Consider the following 25,983-nt stretch of genomic DNA (forward strand, 5'->3'; position numbering starts at 1 on the left):
TTAGAGCCAGAAGCAGCATTGTTTGAAGACATCTGAAAGAAGAGAACAATATTAGTTTAGATATTAAGAGACTCCTTAATAAAACACCCAAATGTAATATTAAGGCTAGGATCCAATCACAATATATTATAACTTAGAAGAGGTATGCCGTAATCCAAGCTATAACATATTTGAAAGGTAGGTGAATGACGATTCACCAATTTCCACCATGAAAAACGAAATATAAATATTAGGTTTTTAATTGGTTCCTACAAATTCCTAGATTCTTTTGAGATTCAATGAACTTTTCAAAGGCATGTTTCAATCTCGAGTGTGCCCTCCAAGTTTTGTGACTGGGATACCGAGGATCACAAAACGAGGTGTGAAGTAACCATGCAAATCACTTGGTACACTCAATGTTTATTACTCAATCGATGTGCCGGTTAACCACACGAGCTCCACCGACCTATAATAAACTTTAAGTCACGCTTTACCTACCTTGTTAAGTCCAAGTTAGTGTGTCGGTTAACCACACGAGCTCCACTAACGACTTAAACAAAGTGTAAAGTGTAATTTCATGGATTAGCACCTTATTCACATTTTCCTAAAGTAACTAAGATTGGGAATTTAATAAAAGCATTTAGTTACTTTATAATATTCATCATACTTTTAATGAGAATTTATAAGTCCTTGTCCTACCCGTTCGGCTAACGACCCTCCACCGATCAAGGAAGCGGTGGGTGAGAGTGGACACCCATTAAGTTGCCATTTTATAGGCAACAACCTTATACCCCCCTTATAGACCGGCTTCGTGAATGAGGCGTACTAGCGGTAAGACGACTTGTTGTTATACATATATATATATATATATATATATATATTAGTAACTTATAATATTATAAAGTATAAGGGTTGAATTTTAACTTTTAAAATTCTAAGGGTTGGAACTAAAGTTTTAATCAAGACTTTACATGTTCCAAAACTTGAGGGCAAGTTTTGTAAACTTCCAAAACTTTTCATTTCTTATAACTTATGAATTAATTGAGTAATAAAAATGAAGACTCTTCATTTTTATAACTCTTGTGTTCTTTTAATGGCTTTAATAAAAGTGAGACTTTTGGTTTTCCATAACTTGAGGACAAGTTATGGACTCCATTAAAACACATTATGATCATGAATTAAACTACCATGAAGGTTACAAACAATTCCTATGATCATCTAATCTTCATAAGTTCAAGAACATGAATATGAACACTTTCAAGAATCAAAAAATTACACTTAAAAAAACTTGTAATTTTAATAATTGCCATTGTAAATGGATTAGCATAAACATTACACCATCTAAAACAAGCTTTAAAACATCAAAACAGTTTAGGGTAATGTTTCTAGTCCATTTCCAGCAACAAATGTGCAAACTTTCATACGAGCAGAAAACAGAAAAACGATTTTTTTTCAAGCTGTTTGCACACAAAAAAAAACAACAAACAAACCAGTCTCTGATACCACTGATGGGTTTTGAGCATTCTAACACTTCCTAAGTGTACATGCAACCCTAATAACCTTGGATCTATGTTTGTCTAATTATCATGCAAAGTTGAATTCCAAGGTTATATTCCTATCTAGCATACATGGGGAACATTTTTAACTTGAATGAAAGATAGAATAACTTACCTTGTTGTTGATTATGATCCTTGAAACCTTGTGAGCCTAGCACCCCAAGTGTGATGCCTCAAATGCTTCACACAACACCAAATGCAAAGGAGTAAACTTTGAGAGAATCTTACACTTGCAAAATCGGCTCTAGCCCTCTTGTTTCTTATGTGTAGCCTATTTTGGTGGAGAATGGGTTTCTTATATAGTGTTGACACATCTAGGGTTACACCATGTAAACCCTAATGTGTCATGACTCTTCATTTCCATGACCCATGGGTTTGTAACTCCCATGGAGCATCCATGGAGCATCCTATGGGTGGAACCCAACTTGATAATCCATGGAGCCTCTTAGCCCACTATATAAGATATGGAAGATTTACATAATCTACCCATATATTTAATTAGTTATCTTTTGATCACTTAATTAACTCTAAATTAATTCTTGATCAAACTAATTAAATAATATTATTAATATATTAGAACTTATAATATATTAATAAATCATAAGTGTTATTTCTCTCATTTTAGTTTATCCAATTGCATGGTGCCATGCAACCCAAATGGACCATGTCGGGTCGGGTCAAGTACATACCAGAAATAGTTATGGACTTAGACATTAGAACTTATAATATATTAATAAACCATAAGTGTTATTTCTCTCATTTTAGTTTATCCAATTGCATGGTGCCATGCAACCCAAATGGACCATGCCGGGTCGGGTCAAGTACATACCAGAAATAGTTATGGACTTATACACCTTATCCAATAAAATGTTAGTGGAAATGTTATCGACAACCCCAATCACGGTGATAACCAAGTACAACAACGAGTGCTTGTTTGTAAAGACACTCGAGACCTCAAATCTAATATCCTGAAACGAAAGTTCGAGAGCGAGAAAAGGAACAGTTTAACTCAAGGGCCTTCAGAAGAGTATCAAGTTGGGGCAGTCAATATCCCCATCAACCCTGCTATCCCAACACCGACCACACCGTACCTAGAAAACCTCCCACTCTGCAATAAGTGCAACTACCATCATTATGGAGTCTGCCGAGTGCTGCATTGCAATAGATGCAACAGGAAGGGGCACACGGCCCGTTTCTGTAGGACCCGGTCGAGCTCATCACTTCAACCACCAATGTGGGCGCCAGTCTAATATGCCACATTTGTGGTGAAATAGGACACTTCAAGAGGGACTACCCAACGGAGAGGAATGACGGGGAACAGGGGGAGTGTAACAACGAAACATGAAAAGGCAACAAGGAACTCTACTAGGAAGTTCTGGTGCGTATCTAAACCTCAATAATTAGACCCCTGAAATTTTACAGAATTTTACACGTTACGTTATAATTATACCTTCTTGCATACACGGACGATAATAGAAAAACCTAGTAGGGATTACTTCACGAAATTTCATTATTTCAAATTATTAAAACCCTCGTTTAGTTTTTACCTGTAATTTGTGATATAATAGGGTTCGTAGTATTAATACCAAGGTTAGTTCTTCATCCTAGTAATCATTTCTTCTTCCAGACCAACATAATATTAAAATCATCAAGAAGTTACGACATCATCATCCGACATGGTTTGGCTTGGTTCTTACCATGCAAAGTTTATGTGCTAGATGAAAAGAACTATTCCCTTAAACAACCGTCAGATGAAATTTTTCCGACCCATAACGCAAAACACTTCAGCAGTACCCATGCGAGGGGTACCATGCCCTTCTAACCTACCCAATAGTTTTTAGACTTAAAGCGAAGAACACCAAATAATATCCCAGAAGTACGCGACCTTCCTGACATCTTTCCAGAAGAACGATCAGGATTTCCACCACAACGTCAAGTCAAGTTTCGAATCAACTTAATTCCAGGAACTACCCCTGTAGCTAAATCGCCTTACCGTCCAGCTCCAACAAAGATGCAGGAATGCTCCGGTCAACTTAACGAACCTCTCAGTAAATGATTTATTAGACCAAGCCTCTCCCCATAAGGAGCACTGGCCTTATTCGTCAAGAAGAAAGACGCATCGTTTCGTATGTACATCGACTATAGAGAACTGAACAAGCATACCATTAAGAACAGTTACCCACTACCTCGCGTAGATGACTGATTTGATCAACCAACCGATGAAACCCTGATCCTACACATAGACTCCGCTACGTTCCAAGCCGTTGTAACGGCTGCAGTGGCAGTTGTCATGGCGCAATTCAACCCTAACAACACAAAAGAAAATGAAAACGGAGTCGACACTTCGAACCCTAATGACAATCAAGGAAACCAACAAAAACCTCCAATGAAGTAGTCACGTAAGGAGCACCAAATTTTCTATAACTTTTCTCAAGTACTGTCAACAGGGTTTCCAGGAATACTACTCGCACAAAAAGTCAAGTTCACCAACAAAGACCCCAAAAATTTATGTGATTGATCTATACTATCAAATGTATACATAAGAGTAGTACGTAATTAAGATTCTACAGGCTTAGAATTAATGATTCCACTTTGACTCCTTTTCCTTGTCTGGATGTGGGCTTAGAGATGAATCATTTATTCGACTGCCTTTTCAATCTTAATTATGTACGACTCGTGTACACGGAACTGTATTAGATGAATCAGGCATAATCCATGAAATGATTTTCATAACTATTTTACCCAAGCCAACAGGTGGTTATGATACCATTTGGGGTGATTGTCGATAGATTGACCAAATCCACACTTTCTACCAATAAAGAAACCGACAAGATGGAGAAGCTAACAAGAACTTACCTCAAAGAGATTTTTTTTTAGACTGCACAGTGTGCCAATATCTATTATCTTAGTCCGAGATAGCAGATTCACCCCCCCCCCCCTCGTTCCTGGAAATCCTTACAAAAATCCCTGGGAACTAGGCTAGGACATAAGTACAACTTACCATCCACAAACGGACGGACAAAGTGAGAGAAAGAATCAAACCATGGAAGATATGCTAAGAGCTTATGTGATCGATTTTGGTAAAGCATGGGATATCCATTTACCACTAGTCGAGTTCTCGTACAACAATAGCTATCACACTAACATCAAGGTTGCTCCATTCGAAGCCCTCTATGGCCGCAAGTGCAGATCACCTCTGTGTTGGGCTGAAGTGGGTAACATGCAGCTAGTTAGAGGAAAAATACCTGACAGCACTCTCACAGGCCCAGAAATCATAAGAGAAACGACCGAGAAGATTGTTCAAATCCGGGAACGACTAAAAGCTTCAAGAGATAGACAAAAGAGTTATGCGAACAAAAGACGGAAGCCCTTGGAATTTCAGGTTGGAGACCGAGTACTGTTGAAGGTCTCACCCTGGAAGGGATTAGTACGTTTTGGAAAACATGGGAAACTAAATCCAAGATATATCAGACCATTCGAGATCCTTGCCAGGATTGGCCAAGTAGCCTACAAGCTTCGATTACCGCAGGAACTAAATAACGTACATCCTACCTTTCATGTGTCAAACTTAAAGAAGTGTTTATCCGATGAGACCCTCGTTGTCCCTCTTAACGAAATCGAAATCAACGAGAGTCTCCACTTCGTAGAAGAACCGGTAGAAATAATGGACAGGGAAATAAAAAGAACAAAACAAAGTCGCATACCTATTGTGAAGGTCCGCTGGAATACAAAGCAAGGACCTGAATACACCTGAGAGCGCGAAGATCAGATGAAACAAAAATAACAGCATCTTTTCCCTAATCCATAAATACTTTTCTTAGACTAAAATTTCGGGACTAAATTCCCTCTAACGGGGGGATGATGTGACAACCCGATATTTCAAGTCAATGTAATGACCTAAAAGTCAAAGATTTGTAATCTACTTCTGATATAATAAAAATAGCGTCAAAAATAAAAGGTTCTGAAGTCTCAACTAGGCTGCATAAAGTATTAGATATCGTAACAAGGTTTTCAGAAATATAGAGAACACAAAAATCCGAGTTATAACGAAGAAGTTATGACCAATCGAAAGTCCACAGCAAAAACCGGTAAAACATTGTTAAACGTAAAACGCGAAATTTCAATAAAATACTTTTTAGCCTTAAGTATCTAAACGAAAGTCGTAGATAATAACAAACCGTGAGCGTACATCAAAAGAACGTCCAAATCTGACTTCGTATGAGAAAGTTATGAATTTTCTAAGTTTCAGAACAGCAGTAGACTGCTAAAAATTCGAAATAAAGATCGAACGATTTTTAGCCGACGCAACCTAAACGAGAATTAAAGATCTCGACAATAGTAGTACAACGGTAAAAAGACAGACGAAAACGGACATCGGATGAAGAAGTTATGCATTTTTAACGGACTTTTCCAGTCCCGGCCTGTTAAAAATATATAATTAAAAATAAAGTCAAAATTTGCCGACGAAGTCTAAATTAAAGTTGTAGAGTATATTCTCACCTACGCGTGGCTATAAAGAACGTCAAAAACAGAGCTCGTATGCGAAAGTTATGGATTTTCAAAGATTTGGGCACACACTTCGAGGCTTATCCGAAGGATTACGCCCCGCGTACGAGGGTACACCCAGCGTACGTAGATGAAGGGCCTCGGATCGACCACGTCACCCTTATGCCCTCTACTCCCGTCCCATCCGAAGACCGGCGACCGATGACGTCATCGCTGACGTATGCCCCGCGTACGAGGGTACGCCCAGCGTACGAGCTGCGGACGAGGTACGCCCCGCGTACTTCAGATTACGCCCAGCGTACGAGGCCAGGTTCCCCACTATAAATAAGGATGCGAGGGTGCCGGCTCCATTTGCTCATTCACACCATTTCTCTCCCACTTTTTCACTTCCGAACCCCTCGAGACTACCCCGACGCCCCGATTACGTATCCAAGTCCCGTCGAAGATCCGAAGCTCCGAAATACCCGAGAAACTCACTTCCTTCCTGTCGAAGTGCTGCCCGAGAAAAATCTCGTTTTCTTCAAATCACCACACTTTCCAGGTGAGTTCATACCCCTACATTTTCACGTCTTTTCATGTTTTAAGGGGGGGGAATACAAGTGAAACACGAGAAAAACTTATGTTTTAAATACGCATCGTTTCAAATACTTTACCTACGTTTTGTTTATAAATGTTAAACAATTACTACCTACGTTACACCTTACATGCAAAGTTGGTATTACACCGAATTTTTATCACCAAATGGAACACACTTTCGAAAAACTATAATGGGTATAGTTTACAAGTTATTCATGACATCTTTACATAAACACTATAAAAAGGACCACTTTCATTTACAAGAAATGTAGACTTTTCATTCCGTAAATCTATTGATACTAAGTTTTGTGAGACATTCGACTTCAATGTACTCTCAAGTACGCATTTCAAGTCCTGTATTATAAACCATAATCTCTTGTAGGGAGAGCGTAATACTTGTGTATAGATCTATATGGGATTGACAATCTCACACCTAAACTGTTAGCTACAGTTAGACTGGCAAGTCTGGGGTGACAAAGGTTATATCATTTCAACGCCTGAAGAACGTTGTTACAGGCATTCTGAGTCAATAGCACGGTTATAAAAACTCACATGGAGTATTAATACATCTTGGTTTACGGGGCTATTAAACGCCTTAGTAATTGTATATTTATATATATAAATCTACTTATACTATTTTAGGTATGGAAAGTACTTATGCATTATGGTTTTTGGAACTTTTAAAACCACCACTCAATTATGGAAAATATTGGATTTTCTAGAAATAAACTCAATTTTCTTTATACTAAAAGGTATACTATTCCTATACAAAAACGCTTATGAACTCACCAACTTAATTGTTGACACTTTTTCAAAACTACTTGTATTTCTCAGGGATTCAGTAATACAGGTAAAACATCAGCTTTTGGAGAAGGGACGCTAAGGCGTCAGTTTTCAAAACTTATTAAATCATCATATTGTAATATTTTTTTGAGACATGTATCACATGCAACAATGTAACTTTTAAATTATATTTATGATGGTTGTGTTTACTTTCTTTACAAATATTCAACTATTTTGATACTACGTGAAGTCATCCACCCCCGAATGTTTCCGCCATTCTGGTTTGGGGTGTGACAAGATGCTTGACCTATCGTCAGGTCAAGGCAGAGCACCAGCGTCCCCATGGCCAGTTGCAGCCTTTGGAGATTCCCCTGTGGAACTGGGAACATATCTCCATGGATTTTATTACCAAGTTACCAAGGACTGCGCGAGGTGTCGATGCGATATGAGTGATTGTAGATTGGTTGACGATGAGTGCTTACTTTCTAGCTATAAGTGAGAGCTCTTCTGTAGAGAAATTAGCCGAGATCTACGTTCGAGAGGTGGTGGCACGACATGGGGTGCCTACATCGATAGTGTCAGATCGGGATGTGATTTTTACTTCCAGGTTCCAGAAGAAATTTCATGAGGAGTTGGGTACCCGATTGCATTTCAGCACCGCTTACCACCCATAGACAGACGGGCAGAGCGAGCTGATGATTCAGACGCTCGAGAACATGCTACGCGCATGTATTATGGAGTTCGGTGGAAGTCGGGACACTTACTTGCCCTTGGCTGAGTTTTCATACAACAACAGCCATCACTCCAGTATTGGTATGCCTCCCTTTGAGCTTTTATACGGGAGGAAGTGTCGGACTCCCATCTGTTGGGGAGAGGTAGAGCAGAGAGTGATGGGGATCACTGAGATAGTGCTCAAGACGACATAGTAGATCCAGCAGGTCAGACAGAGGTTACTGACGGCCCAGAGTCGTCAGAAGAGTTACGCGGACCGGAGACGATCCGAGCTAGAGTTCCAGGTCGGAGATTTTGTCCTCCTAAAGGTATCCCCATGGAAAGGGGTGATCTGATTCAGGAAGCGGGGAAAGCTGGGCCCTAGATACATCGGTCCTTTCAGAGTGATCGCCCGAGTGGGTAAGGTAGCTTATCGGTTAAAGTTGCATGCGAAGTTGAGCCAGATCCATAACACCTTCCATGTGTCCCAGCTGAGGAAGTGTGTAGCCGACGAGACGGCAGTGGTCCCTTTAGAGGACATTCAGGTTGATGATCACCTGAACTACATTGAGAAGACGGTGGTGATTTTGGATAAGAAGGTGAACGTCTTGAGGAATAAAGTGGTGCCCTTGGTTCAGGTTCAGTGGTAGCATCGGAAGGGATCCGAGTGGACTTGGGAGCCGGAGTCCGAGATGCGTGAGCAGTACCCAGAGTTGTTTCTAGAGGATGACTTCAAGGGCGAAGTCTGATTCTATTGGGGGAGAGTTGTAACATCCCGACTCCCAGGTGTAATGTTTATTTAATATTATTCATTTTTTCAGGGCAACTCGACGAGTTGGAGGCCCCAACTCACCGAGTAGAGATGGAGATAGTCGAGTGATTTATGGGGCCTACTCGACGAGTTGGAGGACCCTAACTCGACGATTAGGAGTTGAGTGTGAAAACCCTAATTTTTTGGGTTTGCACCCTATTTAAGGAACCTTAAGCTCTTCATTCCGCCTCCCTGATCACTTTAGCACCCTAAGAGAAACCCTAAACGAGATGGTATCATCTATGAGAAAGAGAGAGGCTAAAAGTGTGGGATTTGGTGCATTCTTTGAAGGAGTTGGAGGAGCAAAAGACTTGGAACGAGAAGGAGCCCTTAGATCCAGTATTCTTTCAGTGTTAGCTGCCATTTGGAGGTAAAAAGTTATCACCTTGACCGTTTGTTTGTTAGATCTATTCACTAGGGAGTTTAGGGCCATTTCCATCTTCTCTTTGAGCCCTTTAGTTGTTTGAGCATGCCTTGATGATGAGACTTCAGATCTGGACAATATGAGGTCCCCTATGCCAAAAGATTCAAGCTTTATCAAGCATTGGCCAACTTTCATGCCTTAAACCCTCTATTGAGCTTTGGGTTGGCAAACTTAGCCCTAGATGCCATGCATAAATGTAAAGCTTGCAGCTTTTCGTGGTATTTCAACCTTGGGAGGCTAGATCTAGAATATGTGGCTTTGGTTCTGCTTAAAAACGTCTGAATGAGAGAATGGACTGAAGGGACTCGACGAGTTGGTGAGCCAACTCGACGAGTTGGTTAGGGTTTTCCCTAATAGTATGGACGCGTATGAACTCGGCGAGTTGGTGAGACAACTCGGCGAGTTAAGGTTGGATTTTTCTGATAATTCAGAGAAACGAAGGAACTCGACGAGTCGCATAGATGCACTCGACGAGTTGGGTCAACATGGATTGTTGACTCGAGTGTTGACTTCCGTTGACTTTTAGGGTTTGGTCAAATTATGGATTATGGAGACCATGGAGGGGTAAAATGGTCTTTCACCCTTTCCGAGAGTTAGAAAAGGGGTTAACTTGACATCTTTAGAGTTGTTGTTATAAAGTGTTAATTAGAGATGATTATGATATGTAGGCGGAGTCTAGACCGATCGTTGAGTATGATACCTACTTGCTTACGTACGAGGTGAGTCTTCTCACTATACTTACCTGAGTGGTAATATTGTGTGACCGACGGGTCTTATTTAAATTATTGACCGAATGGTCTTATTTGAGTTACTGACCGGAGGGTCTTTGTGCTTATTCTGAGTTATTTGATATCATGCATTTTGTCTTTGTGAATTATGTTGTATATTATTTTGTGCCTTATTGAGTTAGGACCGGAGGGTCCAAACCGAGTTGAGGGATCGGAGGGTCTTCACTGAGATATCGGACTGGAGGGTCCGACCCGAGCTGTGAGACCGGAGGGTCTTATTTGAGACACATGACCGGAGGGTCCTTATTGAGATATAGCCATGAGAGGCTAATTATTTGTGTGTGGTATTTTGGGGAACTCACTAAGCTCCGTGCTTACAGTGTTGTATGAAATGTGTTTCAGGTACCTCTCAGGATCGCGGGAAGGCGCCAGCTTGATTGTACACACTAGCTAGAGATTATGTTTTTGGAGGATTCTGAGATGTTGTTAAACATTTTGTTGTCTTGTGTTTTGAATAACTTATACATTTGGGTTTTTGAGAAAATGAGATTGTGTTTTATGAGGTTTTAAAAAATATGAATGAAAAATTTGTTTGAAAATTTAGAGTGTTACAGTATAGATAAAGATTGTTCCATTAAAAGTTGTGTGTTTCATATGGAGGGCGAGGCTTGGGAGGATTCATGTTGCAGATACTTTAAGGAAAAGAGGAGTTCTTGTTTCATCCTCCAACTGCCTCAATTGTAATGAAGATATGGAAACAATAAATCATGCTCTAGTTAGATGTTCGTTTTCTCGGAAAGTGCAGGAGTAGATTCTTAGATTGTGTGGAATTTCTTATAAAGAGTTTTTAGACGTGGCAGAATTTCTCAACTTTGCAGTAAGTTGGGGCAATTATCCTAGAAAACGCAAGCTTCTTTTAGCTATCGTTTATGGGTTGCTTTAAAGACTATGGAAGGCGATGAATGATAAGGTTTTTCACAGGGCGACTTAGTCTCCCACCATTGTGGTGGATGATGTTATATCGCTTGTTTTTACTTTGTATAAGCATAGGGAAATAATACAAGTAGATGGGTAGATTGGTGTTGCTCCCATTTTTTATGTATCTAATGGTCTACTACAACCTTTGCTAGTTGTAGGCCTTTTATTTAATTTTATTTGCTGTTTCCAAAAAAAAAATTAAAATAGTATATCTTTGACCAAGTGTACATAAAACACTTTTGTTGTACTATATATTTATTTAAACATTTTTTTTAATGAATGGAGTATTAATAAATATCTGTAATTCTCTTCTTTTAATTAAAGTCTTGATTCTAGTTCGACGGTATCAAATGTTACACTCTCATCTTAAAGTTGAGGTTCAAGTCCGGTCGTGGACGTATGTGGAATTAAGAAATTGTTTAGAAGTAAATTAGATTTTTCGTTTAACAAAAAAAAAAAAAAAAAAAAAAAAAAAAAAAAAATCTAAGTTTTAGGTAAAAACTATTCATAAATATATGAAACTCCAGTCACATATATAGTAATTCGTATTCCTTTTAATTAATTAAATAATACCTAAGCATGAACTTCACATACGCATTAATGGTATAATTAACGAGATAGTCTAATTATCTCTCTCCATTAAATTATTTATGCTAATGTCGTTTCTAGCTACCAATCATTAGGGAGGAGTGAATTGTTCGGTTTGGATGATTTTGGGTTGGAGGTACCAGGGTACCTCCAAAGTAACTAATCTCACTCATGGTACCGTTAGATTTGTGCCTATTTAGTGTTTCAAGCGGCTTATGTGCCCACTGAGTTCCCCCTTTCTCTCTCTCATTTTTCTTGTATATTATGTTTTTTTTATTTGTATCATATTTGTTTTTATATTTTTAATTGAGTGGTTTGAGAAAGCTGTTATTTTTATATGTTATGAGTCGGAAATGATGAAAAAAAAAACTTATATAGAGATGATGTGACAATAGAATTGAATAGGTTGAGAAGGAACCATTCCCTAATCTCATAGTGAATAAAATTACAGAAGTATAAGTTATTATAAAAGGAATTTGAGAAACATTTAGCCTAACACACATTTGAATTCCTTAAATAACAATAAATTGTAATTATCATATATATCATATATACCACCATAAAAATATTATAATTGAATTGTATGGTCGAAATATGATACCATTGTGACCATTCATATTGATTGCTCTTGGTAAACCGATAAAACAAAAGAATCTATTTCATATGGTTAGTATGCATGCGTGTGGTTCTTTTTTATTTTTGCTGACTGAAATAAAGCTAAGAATTATTATTATTTATGGAGTAATCTTCATAGTTGAAAATTACTATATTTACATACAAATAAACTATTTAACAAAGATTATAAACCTATTAAAAATTTGATGTTCATGTATTTAAAATTGCAAGCAAAAGTATTAGATTTCAACTTTAGAAGACGGAAGTATTTTTCTTCAATAAAAAACAAATAAAGACAAAATTTTATGAATATATATCGGAATGAAATAAAACAACATAACAATCTCACCAAAAAATTCATCAAGTCAATATAATATTCTTAAAAAGAACAAAAAAAAAAAAAAAAACAAGTTGGGGGTACACTTGCAATGCTATCAAATATTCTTAATTAAACTACTAAAAGGGTCCAATACTCCATGGCCAAAACATGATTCTCCTTCTACCTTGTAAAATTTTTAATATCGTATTAGTTAATTTAATATGTTAAATAACTTTAACACGTACAAAAAATAGAAAAACTGTTTACACCAAAATATATATATATATATATATATATATATATATATATATATATATATATATATAGAGGTTTAGGTTCTATGGAAAGTAAAAAACCCTAAAAAAAACCCTAAAAATCATAAAAATGCATAAAAAAAATAGTTAGATATCACAAAACTTTTTTTAAAATTTTTTTTAAATAATATCAGCTTTTTCTTAAAATTCGCTGAAAAAAAAATCAATTTTTTTTTTATAAAATAAAAAATCAAACTTTTTTTTTTATAAAAAAAAATCAAAATTTTTTTCAGCGAATCTGTATAGAAAGCTGCGATTTTTTCAAAAAAAATTCAAAAAAAAGTTTTGTGATCTCTAAGTATTTTTTTTATGCATTTGTATGATTTTTAGGGTTTTTTAGGGTTTTTTTGTTTTCCAAATAACATTTCTCTATATATATATATATATACACACACACTGTGGGTTCATTAATGAGAAATCGGATTAGTTGTATAAAAGGAACTTATATATTTTAATAACCAACACGAATAATGGTTTACTTTCTTTTTATTTTTTTGTTAATTTAAGTTTAATCAAATGAATAAACGAGCATAAAACACATAAACAAAAAAAAAACGTAAATAGTAAATAAGTATTAATGTCCAAATGAAGAATTATATAGAAATTAAATTATTATCAAATCTTACAATATATAACATCAAAAAATCAGTAAACATTCCTAAACAATAAAATCTACTCTAATAAATGAATATTTTTTTGTCACGTGTTACATTCTCATTCAATTTGTCAAATGTAATTTTGTAGTTATTTTAAATTAGTTTTTTCTACATGTCATTTTATGGGGTTTCTTATTGTTTTTTAAATTCCACATAATATTTTAAAATAATTTCAAATAATAAATGTAGTAATAAATGGATATCAACTTTTATTAATGGACTTATCTTCTAATTTCAAAATTCTCAAATTAAAGTTTATTAGTTTCTTTTGTTTATTTATTTAAATTATTTGTTTAAATTTAAAAGATAAGAAACACATTTTAATTTTTATAATTCATTATTTTTTAATTTTTTATAAATTCAAAGTTATCAAATATTTAGAATTTTATATTTAACATTTTTTTAATTAATCCATATAATACATGGGTCTCACAAGTAATCAACTATAAAGAAAACAATAATAGATAATAATATTGTTTTAAAAAATTTAGATAATTAATTTAAAACAAAAACATAATAAATTTATTACCTAATATATATTACAAACGATGGTTCGCAATGAAAAATATTGACTTTGACTAAATATTTATAAGGGATATTTATAGGCTAAGACCACACTTTATGTAATATATATCATCATTATACATATTTCTTTTATTAATATAGACTTGCTATAACCATGCATTCGACTTAAATAAATATGCTTTAAATCTAAAAGATTTTTTATTAAAACAAAATAATTATACAATAGTTTTAAAATAAAGTTCAAAAGAATTTTCATTATAAATGAGTATTAAGAAAACACTATCTAAATCTTCCTTTTAAAATTTACCATAGGAGCATTTGATGCCCATCTTTTTCTCTCCATCCCCACCCCCACACCCACGCCGCCCTCCTACCTTGTGCCTATAAAACACCTCTCGCTCTCTCTATACCCTCCCTCTCACCACGTAAATAGAAAGCATACTTCTCTACATTTCTCTCTCCTCACTTGTTAATCAATGCCACAAATTAATATCGATTTAAAGGGCTTTTAAGCACTATATATATATTCCACTAGAGGGTGTGAGATTGTGAAAGCGATTTAAGTTACAATCTTTCTTTCGGCCAAAAAAGTGAAGGTTTGGAGAGAGAGTGACGGAGAGAGATTTCTCTAGACAACTCCCTCTCACTTTAAAATTAAACTTTTTTTTCTCCATCTCGCCTAGCAATTGATACCTCACTTCCAACTCCCAACTCTCCTTTTCAAAAGATTCACAAGAGAAATGGTGAGTTCACCCTCTCTTCAGTTTGACCATCCACAAAATAAAAGAATAAGATGATGTTTTTTTTCTTCTAGGAGTTGATCACTTAACCTATTAGGGTTTTTTTGATTATGTGTTGCAGGAAGTGGAACAAGAACAATCCAACATATGGGAAGGCTATGTGGATTGGAAGAAGAGACCTGCTATCAAAGGCCACCATGGTGGCATGTTTGCTGCCTCCTTCGTGTTAGGTAAAGTTGATCAAAGTCAAGATCGAAACTTTTTTCAGTAAGGTTTATCCTTTCTATTAGATTTACACATATTTGATATGGGTTTTTGAAATCGTTATATGGATGATCAATCTTTGTTATCAAATCGTGATGGGTAAATTTTCTTTATTTAGTTGTGGAGGTGATGGAGAACTTGGCATATTTGGCAAATGCAAGCAACTTGGTTTTGTACTTGATACAACACATGCACTTTTCTCCTTCAAAAGCAGCAAATCATGTAACAAATTTCATGGGCACTGCTTTTCTACTTGCTCTTCTTGGTGGCTTTTTATCTGATGCTCTCTTCACCACTTATCACATCTATCTCATAAGTGCACTTGTTGAATTCTCGGTAAATCTCTCTCTCTCTCTCTCTCTCTCTCTCTCTCTCTCTCTCTCTCTCTCTCTCTCTCTCTCGGGCATAAATATGTGAATGATTATCCATCGAAAAAATTGCTTTACCATCGGAGGCCACGTGTTTTAGATTAACTTTTTTAAAGTTTGGAACGGTTAAAACAAGTTTAAGTGTGACAATATAAAGTATAAAAGATGATGCATGATTGATGCAAATGCTATCATTTTAACTTCAGAAAAGATTTGTAAGAAGAATGAAAAGCAAAAAAGATGTGCCTCGATTGATGATATAAATTACCCTTTGGTGGCAAACTTTTGGTAAGTGCAACAACTTCCATGTGTTAATTTGAATAATATATTTGTTACAATTATCATCTATATATAAATAAGGTGTGAAGTCATATACTCATAAATGGCATGACGACTAGTTATATTTTGATTTATTTTATTTAATATATATTTTGATATATCTGCATTTTAATTTATTTTATTTAATGTATATTTTGATATATCTGGCATGGCTTCCCAAACAACTTGTGTGCTAAAATATGGATTCACGCGATGCAACCGTTACACACTAATTGTCTAGATGACCAGTTGTCACACGTGAATCAAATTTGCCCTGCGCAAGTTAGAAGCTACAATTTATATGTGCTTGTGTTCCTACAATCTTTAGGTGGTATGTGTGGTGTCACATTTGGTTCACTGTCTCTTAAAAGTTGTCACATCAATCCCACAATTATTTTGTCACAATACATGTTTAACTTGTTATTTAGGAGGACCAGTAAGTGCAGTTGCAAGAAAAAATTGAAAAGTTAGATAAACAATGATTTGGTTTTCTCTCTCATCTCCAAGCCTTTGGTGAGAAATATATAGTTCGAACTCAACATGTCGAATGAGAGGGAAGAGTGGGTGTAAGCTAGGGATGAGATTTAGAACCGGAAAACCGGACCGAAACCGGAACCGGTTCCGGTTCCGGGTTTAAAAATTGGCTTTATCCGGGTTCCGGGTAATCCGGGTTTGGGTCCATCAGGTCCGGGTAAACCGGGTCTAAAACCGGAACCGGTGTTAGGAACCGGAACCACTTTTAAGGTCGGAACCGGTTTTTGTGAAACGTTTAAAAGATCCATATCTCATTCGTTTCAACTCCGATTGACATACGGTTTTTTCCAAAGTGTAGTTTAAAGTTTGTACATGATTTTAGACTATAAATTTGCCATTTTTAGTTTTATATTCATTGACTTACAGTCCCCCAAAGTCGAGATATCAAAACTGAAAGTTTTTAGTTTTTCAGTTTTTTTGTATTCTGTAAAAGTTTTAAAACATGCATATCTAATTCGTTTGAAGTCGGATGGACATATGGTTTTTTCCAACTTGTAGTTTACAGTTTGTACATGAGTTTAGACTATAATTTTGTCATTTTTTGTTTAATATTCAATGATTTAAAATCCCCCGAAGTCGGGATATCAAAACTGAAAATTTTCAACTTTTCAGTTATTTGTTTGGGTAAAGGGCACAAAAGACACTACGTTTACACGAAAATTCTAATTTGACACTGTGTTATTTTTTGTCTCAAATTTGATACTGTGTTTTCCAATTTGTAACAATTTTGACCACTTGACCGATCAACCCGGTTACTTGCTGACGTGGCATGATGACGTGTCAGTTTTGATGACGTATGATGCTGACATGACATGCTAACGTGTCACAATTGAATTTTTTTTCCACAAAAGACACTAAGTTTTCATTTTTTTCCGATTTCGACATTAAGTTTTTTTTTTCAATTTTAACACTCTATTTTTTTTGTACCAAATCGAAAATCATTTTTCCAATTTTGTTCAATGTCGATCATTTTCTATTTGAAACCTTATAATTATTTAATTGTAAATAAAAATATGTGTAAAATCTACAACAAAAAATAAAATAAATAACATTTCATAATTAATAATTGATAAAATTTTGTTATTCTTATTTGAAGTTTATGGTTAGTTCGGCTCGCATTATATAACTAAAAATATTTATAAAACATATGCGTAAAAAAAACTTTGTATTTATATAAAAATATGGTTTTTAAATGAAAAAAAAATGTTTTTATAAGGTTTAAAATGTAATAAAAAAATATTTATACGGTTTCAAATGGAAAATGGTCAGCATTAAACAAAACTGAAAAAAATAATGTTCGATTTGGAACAAAAAAATAAGGTGTCAAAATTGAAAAAAAAAATTTGAGACTTAGTGTCAAAATCGAAAAAAATTAAAAACTTAGTGTCTTTTGTGGAAAAAAAATTCAATTTTGACACGTCAGCATGCCCCGTCATCACAACTGACACGTCATCATGTCACGTCAGCAAGTAACCGGGTTGACCGGTCAAGTGGTCAGAATTGTAACAAATTAGAAAACACAGTGTCAAATTTGAGACAAAAAATAACACAGTGTCAAATTAGAATTTTCGTATAAACGTAGTGTCTTTTGTGTTATTTACCCTATTTGTTTTTGTACTTTATATTCTATGAAAATGTTAACACATGCATATCTCATTCGTTTAAAGTCAAATTGACATACGGTTTTTTCTAAAGTGTAGTTTAGAGTTTATACATGATTTTAGACTATAATTTTGTCAATTTTGGTTTCATATTCAATGAGTTACAGTCCCCCAAAAGTTGTGATATCAATATGAAAATTTTCAAAGTTCAACCCACTAAATAATAAGTAATTACCAAAAAATTCTGATTTTCCGGGTTTTCGGTTCTAAACTCACTTTATCCGGTTCCAACCTACTCACTTTGATGTTTCCGAGTTTTCCGGTTTTAGACCCACTTTACCCGGTACCGTACCCGGAACCGATTCTTATATACCGGTCCGGTTTCCGGTTCTACAAAATCTCGTTAACCGGTTCCGGATTTTCCAGGTCCGGGTCCATCTGGTCTGGGTTTGGACCCACTTTCATCTCTAGTGTAAGCACTTGCCGTAGCCACTACGAGGACTTAAACACTAGTTACATTTATTAACTATATAAAAATATAGCTAAAATAGTTAATATCTCTTATGGATGCACGTGCGCACACACACAATATATATATATATATATATATATATATATATATATATATATATAGACTATGTATTATTAAAAGATTAATATCAAGCAATGTAATTAAAAGTTTAAACTCCAATAAATTGCATCGTATATTTAGCAAAATAAAGCAGGAATGAACGGATTTAGAGTAATCACTGACATTGCCATTAATTAATAAATATAATCATATGACACTTAAATGGAAATGGAAAATACAAGAAAATGATAAGGGGAAAAAGAAATTTAATAATCCCAAAAGTCATATGTGTCAAATTCATTTAGAAATTGATATTTAACAAAAAATAATCTTTATTTATTTGGGGTATATATATATATATATATATATATATATATATATATATATATATATATATATATATATATATATATATATATATATATATATATATATATATATAACTAACTTCAGCAATTAATAGGAGAGCTATATTGCTAAGCTATATTTGGCATACAAACTAAAAATTTAGCACACACACATATAAATTTTGAGAACATAAATATTTATACGTAAGTTAAGAACTACAAATTCAAACATAATTTTTCAAATTCAAAAACACAAATATTAACGAAATACAACGTCTAAGTCATATCTAGACTCAAAAACAAAGATTTGACAAAAAAATTTTGAAATATATATATATATATATATATATATATATATATATATATATATATATATATATATATATGTTGATGCATACATTCACATTTGCGTCCGCAGTTCATATGACTGTTGATGCATGCATTCGTATCTTTGTCCGCAATCCATATATATGACTACGGGCGCGTAGTTTTTCAATTGTGGATATATGGTTCACAAGTGCTCATATATTTTATAGTTCACACAATAACTAAGTCATATATATATATATATATATATATATATATATATATATATATATATATATAAACTAAATTTGTTTTTTTAATCAAATTAATGTGTTTTAATTGAAATACTCCAAAAGAATCTGTACCATAAAAGACATGTAGAATTGTCATATTGTATTCTAAAAGCCACTATAAATAATCACATATTTTTAAACCAACTCAATTAATTATTATAATTGCTTAGGTTATCTTTTACGCACAAGCCGAAAAACTAGATAATAACTACAACAATATTTGGTAGCAAATAAAAAATGTATTTTAGTAAAACAAACCGATAAACTAGTTAAAATATATAAAATGATATGTAGAAGATTAAGTTTTTTATATTTAATAAATGGTATATTTTTTTTACGATAATTTAAATAACTCAATAAGTCTGTTAAAATGTTAATTTGAGTTGTTTTCAAAAAAGTTAGCATAAATTTATTTGTTGGTTTTACAAATATGACAAAATAAAAAACTTAAAAATGAAATAGCTTATAAACTTGTTAGTTGTTTGACGATCGTAGATACTATATTTCTTTAAAAAAAATGTTGAAATAATTACTTTTACATGATTAGTTACATCATTATTTGGTGGGAATTTGTTGAAATAATGAGTTATTTAATTAGTTACATCATCATCATTGATTCTAATTTGTTGCAATATTAGTTAATGTACTATATTTGATAAAAGAATAATTAAATTATGTTGACAAAATTGTAGAGTGCTCTTTACTGATTACTTTATAAAATACAAGTACAATGATTAAAGTACATTTAGCATTTTTCTATTTTCATAAGTTTAAACGTGAAAACTTTTTTGGTTAAAAAGTTTTATGATGTGTAGGGCCATACCTCATGTAACAGATAAATTCATTTTATTGTTTCGGAAAACAAAAACAAGATAGACTTCGATATCATTAATGTCTTATCCTTTCTAATGCGTTCTCGATAAAGGTTGTTGCATTCACAGTTGTACCACGTGATACCACCTTTCACTTCACACTTTAATGTTCAAACTTGAATATACCTTTAAATTTGGATCTTTTTAACGTCAAAATAGTACAACTTATAAAAATATAACCACGTAAATTACCACGAGGGTAGCACTCAAAAGCCAAAAGTATGGATAACGTCCTTTGATTGATGAGACGACGGTCTTAAAATTGGGTGAAAGACAATATGATTCAACGAGTTTGATCCTTGTAGAGTTGTAGGACAAAAGTTGATCATACAAGAGAATAAAAACGTTTTTTGCATGGAAAAAAAGCACTTAAATTTCACAACACTATACTTTACGTAAGAGTCACGAGCAATATCTTGTAACATGACATGTTCGATACATTGGTGGAGCTAGTAGGGGAGAAGTGGATGTTAACTTTGCCTGCAAGACTACAACCACTTAAAGTTCACTATACCTATAGCCCATCTTTCATTTTAAGCCTTTACTCTAAAATTGATCTTTTTAAACGCTGATATTCAAAAATCTTGGTTCCTTCCCGATTTGATATAATTTAATTCTATTTTTCTACATGATAACGTTGATTTTCATAGTCTAAGTTTTTTGTCTTATTATTCTTACTTTAGATGTAAATTGACAGTCGAGTCTTTAAAAAACCATGTTTAAAGTCCAAAGTGGCATTTTAGTGGGATATGATGTTTAGATTTTGGGTCAATTTTGCTAGATCGAGATAATGACATCCACACAAAAATCCACCTTTTCTTATGGACAATTGTTATTAGTACTACACACATTTTTAAGTATATCTAATATTTTTATATCGGGTCATGTCAGGATTTTAACGATCTGTTTTTGATATCTATCTAGGGTCTTGTGATACTGACAATACAAGCTCGTTCATCATCTCTAAAGCCACCCGAATGCAACCCTATAGAAGCCACAATCCCATGTCAAGAAGTGCAAGGTGCGAAAGCTGCATTGCTTTTCTTGGGCCTTTATTTGATTGCGTTAGGTGTAGGGGGCATAAAGGGATCATTACCTGTACATGGGGCTGAACAGTTTGATGATAATTCTATAAAGGGAAGAAAGCAAAGATCAACGTTTTTCAACTACTTCATGTTTTCCCTTTCTGTTGGCGCTCTCATTGCTGTTACACTCGTGGTTTGGATTGAAGATAACAAAGGATGGGAATGGGGTTTCGGTATCTCTATGTTGACTATCTTATTGTCTATCCCAGTATTTCTAGCTGGCTCTGGTTTTTATAAGAACAAAATCCCTTCCGGAAGCCCTCTCACCATGATGTTTAAGGTAATAATGTTATGAATTACAAAAAATTTAAAGCTTTCAGTCCTAATTTACATTTTTGGTCTTCGGTAATCTTTCTATCTACTTTTTCATTTGTTCCATCTAGGTCACTAAACTTTTAATCGTGCTCCCTATGTAGACATTTAAAGTTCATTGACCCAATGGAACAAATTACGTATTAGGTTGTCATTTTACGACTTCTTGACCTTAGTTTTATGTGAAAAATACTATTTTACCCCTAGAAATTATTACTCACTTGAAGTACGGAGAGTCGCTATCACCTTTGTTGCAATTGTTTTCTTTGAGTGTCTTCAACACTTCAAACTTGTTATGTCGATATTTATCCCTTTTGGTGATGCAGGTACTGATTGCGGCAATATTAAATGCTTGTGTCGCAAGAAGTCCAAGCAATGCGATCGTGAGCATGTCATTGTCGCCAAAAGATACCCAACAACAACAAACTGTCACAAAAGATCTTGAAGAAACCGAAACCCCGACAACAAGTCTAAAATTCTTAAACCATGCAACCACAAACAAACCAGCTTACACTTTCCTCCAATGCTCAGTCAAACAAGTTGAAGAAGTCAAAATTGTCCTAAGAGTCCTTCCAATCTTTGGTTGCACCATCATGCTCAATTGTTGTTTGGCCCAACTCTCCACATTCTCAGTCCAACAAGCCTCCACCATGAACACGAAGATTGGGTCGCTAAAAGTTCCGGCAGCCTCCCTCCCTGTTTTTCCGGTGATGTTCATCATCTTCCTTGCTCCGATCTATGACCATATCATAATCCCATTTGCCCGAAGAGCTACAAAATCCGAAATGGGTGTTTCACACTTGCAACGTATTGGAATTGGATTGCTTCTTTCAGTAATGGCCACCGCTGTGGCGGCTCTGGTTGAGATCAAACGCAAACGGATTGCCATGAGAGCTGGAATCAACCCTCACGAGCCATTGCCGATTACATTTCTATGGATTGCGTTCCAATATTTGTTTCTTGGATCTGCTGATCTTTTCACGTTGGCCGGATTAATGGAGTTCTTCTTCACCGAAGCTCCGGCGAATATGAAGTCTTTAGCCACCTCACTATCATTTGCGTCGTTGGCTATGGGGTACTACCTGAGCACTGTTATTGTGTCGGTTGTGAACAGCGTCACGGGGGACTCCGGCCACCCTGGATGGTTGTCGGGAGAAAACTTGAACCATTACCATTTGGAGAAGTTTTACTGGTTGATGTGCGTGTTGAGCGCACTGAATTTCCTCCATTATTTATTTTGGGCTCGCCGGTACAAGTATCAATCTACAGGGGCTAAATTGTAAACTATGGAGAAGTTGGAGGTGTATTGAAGAGACTGCTACAAAGTCGGCAGTTTCATATATGACATACATCATCAGGATGCCAGGATGTGATATATATAAGATGCAGCAATTTGTAGTTTTACATCTCAATATAAGATGCAGTTTGTAGTTTTACATCGCACACCCTTCATTTTATGATTTATAGCCCATCGATCGATAGTACTTTTCACTTTTTAAGTTTCCTAGCTTTATATAAAATTAACAACCTTATAGGTCTAACAAGAAATTACATGCAAAACAAAAAGGTATAGGCACGCTATTGTTAGAAATCTATACATCTAATTGCATAAGTATTCTAAAGATAAAGAGTTAACAATCTATACAAGAAGTTATAAATTCAAATACAAACATTACTTTCTTTTCTTTCTTTTAGAAACGTTGTAATTTGAATCCTTTGTTTTGGCGGTAGACCGGTTTGTAAGGGACTCCTAAGGGTTTCTTATGCTTTTTACATCTACTTGGATTTGCATAAACATTATGACTAAAAAACACAAGTTCAAATCGGAAACAAATAATACTCAATGATCCGGGATCTTCTTGTTACTTGTATGTTAAAATAAATAATTCTTAAAATTACAAACTAACATTTTGTTATAAAATAAGGTAATTCGTAGATACATGTGTAAAAGGGTATTTCAGGTAAACATGCACAATATAGAAGGGGGCAATATGTTTAGTTTGATATGTGCCCAGGTTAACACGCGGATCCTCGGGTTGAACATGACCCAGATATTTGTAACACCGTAAATTTCAAAACAATTTTTCGCTTTTTAAAATATAATTTCATTCATAAATATTCTCGAATTCCAATGTATCACATATCAAATCCATAAAAACACATCCCAAGATCATAATATATAAAACTCCAATAGTGTGTACTGATCATGCCGGCGCCTTCCCGCGATCCTCACTGGTACCTGAAACACATAACACAAAACACTGTAAGCATAAATGCTTAGTGAGTTCCCCAAAATACCACACACAACACATATTAGCCACTCGAGGCTATAACTCTGTTTGACCCTCTGGTCAATATGTCTCAGTGGGACCCTCCAGTCTCATAACTCTGCGGGCCCTCTGGCCCTAACTCTGTGGACCTTCCGGTCCTAACTCTGTAAACTTTGAACATACATAGCATAAATCACATAGAAATCACATCATGCAAAAGCATACAAAATACTCTGTCACATAACTCTAATTACCACCCTAGGTAAAGTATAGTGAGAAGACTCACCTCGAGTAACTCGGTAAACCTCGAACTCTGAAATACTGCACTAGCCTTCACCTAATCACATAAATAAATTCTCTAATTAATACAACTTCTAAAGGCTAGGCCAACTCCTCTCTATAAGTTCTCTAAGAGGGGTAAAAGACCATTCTGCCCCTCTAATGGCTCATAAGTCCAAACACTGACTAATCCCTAAATGTCAACAGAAGTCAACAGTCAACATTGACCAGACTCGCCGAGTGCACTAGAGTGACTCGGCGAGTACATGCCTGCCTCCTCGTCCCTGGTCCTCACTTGACTCACTGAGTCAACCCTATACTCCCCGGGTCGTTACGGATCGCGAATCACGGGGCAACCCGACTCGACTCGTCGAGTACCTTATGGACTCGGCGAGTTCCTCCCATGAAAACTCTCAAAAGATCTCTTGAGGTCAGATCTGCTTCACCAAACAGTAGATCCATCCTTCTAACATTCAAAAGTCACGTAAAGGTGCAACCTTTACGTGCATGCAACCCATATCAAGCCTCAAATGGAGAAATATCACTAGAAATGGCAACCTAGACTCCAATTGCTTATTTGCTTGCAAAAAGCTAGAAGGTAGTGACTCTATGGACCTCTCAAGGTCCAGATCTGATATCATCAACACAAAGGGGACCTCATACTCACTAGATCTTATAAAAAAGGGAGGTAAAAACCCAAAAATCATGAAATCTATCATATCAATACGAAATAGAAGGGATTATACCTCCAGAGACAATATCTCAAGATGATTAGCTCTAATCCAAGCTCCCTTCACGTTCTAGATGGATCCTCTCTTCTTTCTCTAGCAAAAATCACCCCAAAAAGAAGATTATAAGCCCTTTCTTGCACTCAAGCCTTCCTCACTCTCTCTAGGGTTTCTCTGGAACAAGGTGGCCTCAAATGACGGCCATAAGGGCCTTTAAATAGGGCACAAGCCTCGAAAATTAGGGCTTAATTTAACAGCAAGGACTCGCCGAGTCCACGCATGGACTCGTCGAGTCCCTTCATTAAATCCAGGCTGGCAGAAGCGCGATTCCACTCGGCGAGTCTGAGCGCCGAGTCCCTTTCTAAAATTCAACAAAATACTTAAAATAAGATACCTGGGTATCCGGATGTTACAATTCTCCCCCACTAGAATCAGACTTCGCCCTCGAAGTCCTGCTCGGCAAACAACTCTGGATGCTGCTCTCGCATCTCCGACTCCAGCTCCCAGGTTAGCTCGGACCCCTTCCGATATTGCCACTGGACCTGCACCAGTGACACCTCCTTGTTCCTCAGAACCTTGATCTTCCGATCCCGAATCGCGATTGGCCTCTCCGCATAATTCAGGCTCGCATCCACCTGAATATCCTCCAGTGGCACCACTGTCGACTCATCGGCTATACACTTCCTCAACTGAGACACGTGGAAGGTATCATGAATCTGGCTCAACTCCGCAGGTAGCTCCAACCGATATGCTACCCTGCCCACCCTCGCGGTCACCCTGAACGGACCGATGTACCGGGGCCCCAGCTTGCCCCTCTTCCTGAATCGGATCACTCCTTTCCAAGGAGATACCTTCAGGAGTACGAAGTCTCCCACCTGGAACTCAAGATCGGATCGTCGCCTATCCGCGTAACTCTTCTGACGACTCTGGGCCGTCAGTAACCTCTGTCTAACCTGCTGTATCTGCTCTGTCGTCCGAAGCACTATCTCAGTGCTACCCATCACACGATGCCCTACCTCTCCCCAG

General features: G+C 35.8%; 1 protein-coding gene across 1 annotated transcript; it reads left to right on the forward strand.

The window, feature by feature from the left end:
* Positions 1–14,497: 14,497 nt before the first annotated feature.
* On the forward strand, positions 14,498–23,116 carry LOC145166341 (protein NRT1/ PTR FAMILY 4.6-like). Its single transcript, XM_079085293.1, has 5 exons — positions 14,498–14,812; positions 14,931–15,039; positions 15,192–15,409; positions 21,208–21,648; positions 22,007–23,116. Exons 1-5 carry the CDS (start codon positions 14,810–14,812, stop codon positions 22,961–22,963), a joined length of 1,728 nt encoding a protein of 575 aa, XP_078941419.1. The 5' UTR covers positions 14,498–14,809; the 3' UTR covers positions 22,964–23,116.
* The last annotated feature ends 2,867 nt before the right edge of the window (positions 23,117–25,983 follow it).

This window comes from Lactuca virosa, chromosome 3 (assembly GCF_052849685.1).
Source record: "Lactuca virosa cultivar CGN04683 chromosome 3, Lactuca_virosa_CGN04683_v6, whole genome shotgun sequence".
Classification (NCBI taxonomy): domain Eukaryota; kingdom Viridiplantae; phylum Streptophyta; class Magnoliopsida; order Asterales; family Asteraceae; genus Lactuca; species Lactuca virosa.

Coding starts and splice junctions, on each gene's coding strand:
- LOC145166341 (XM_079085293.1), top strand. Junction 15,040..15,191: donor TGCTGCCTCCTTCGTGTTAG/GTAAAGTTGATC, acceptor TTCTTTATTTAG/TTGTGGAGGTGATGGAGAAC. Junction 21,649..22,006: donor CTCTCACCATGATGTTTAAG/GTAATAATGTTA, acceptor TTGGTGATGCAG/GTACTGATTGCGGCAATATT.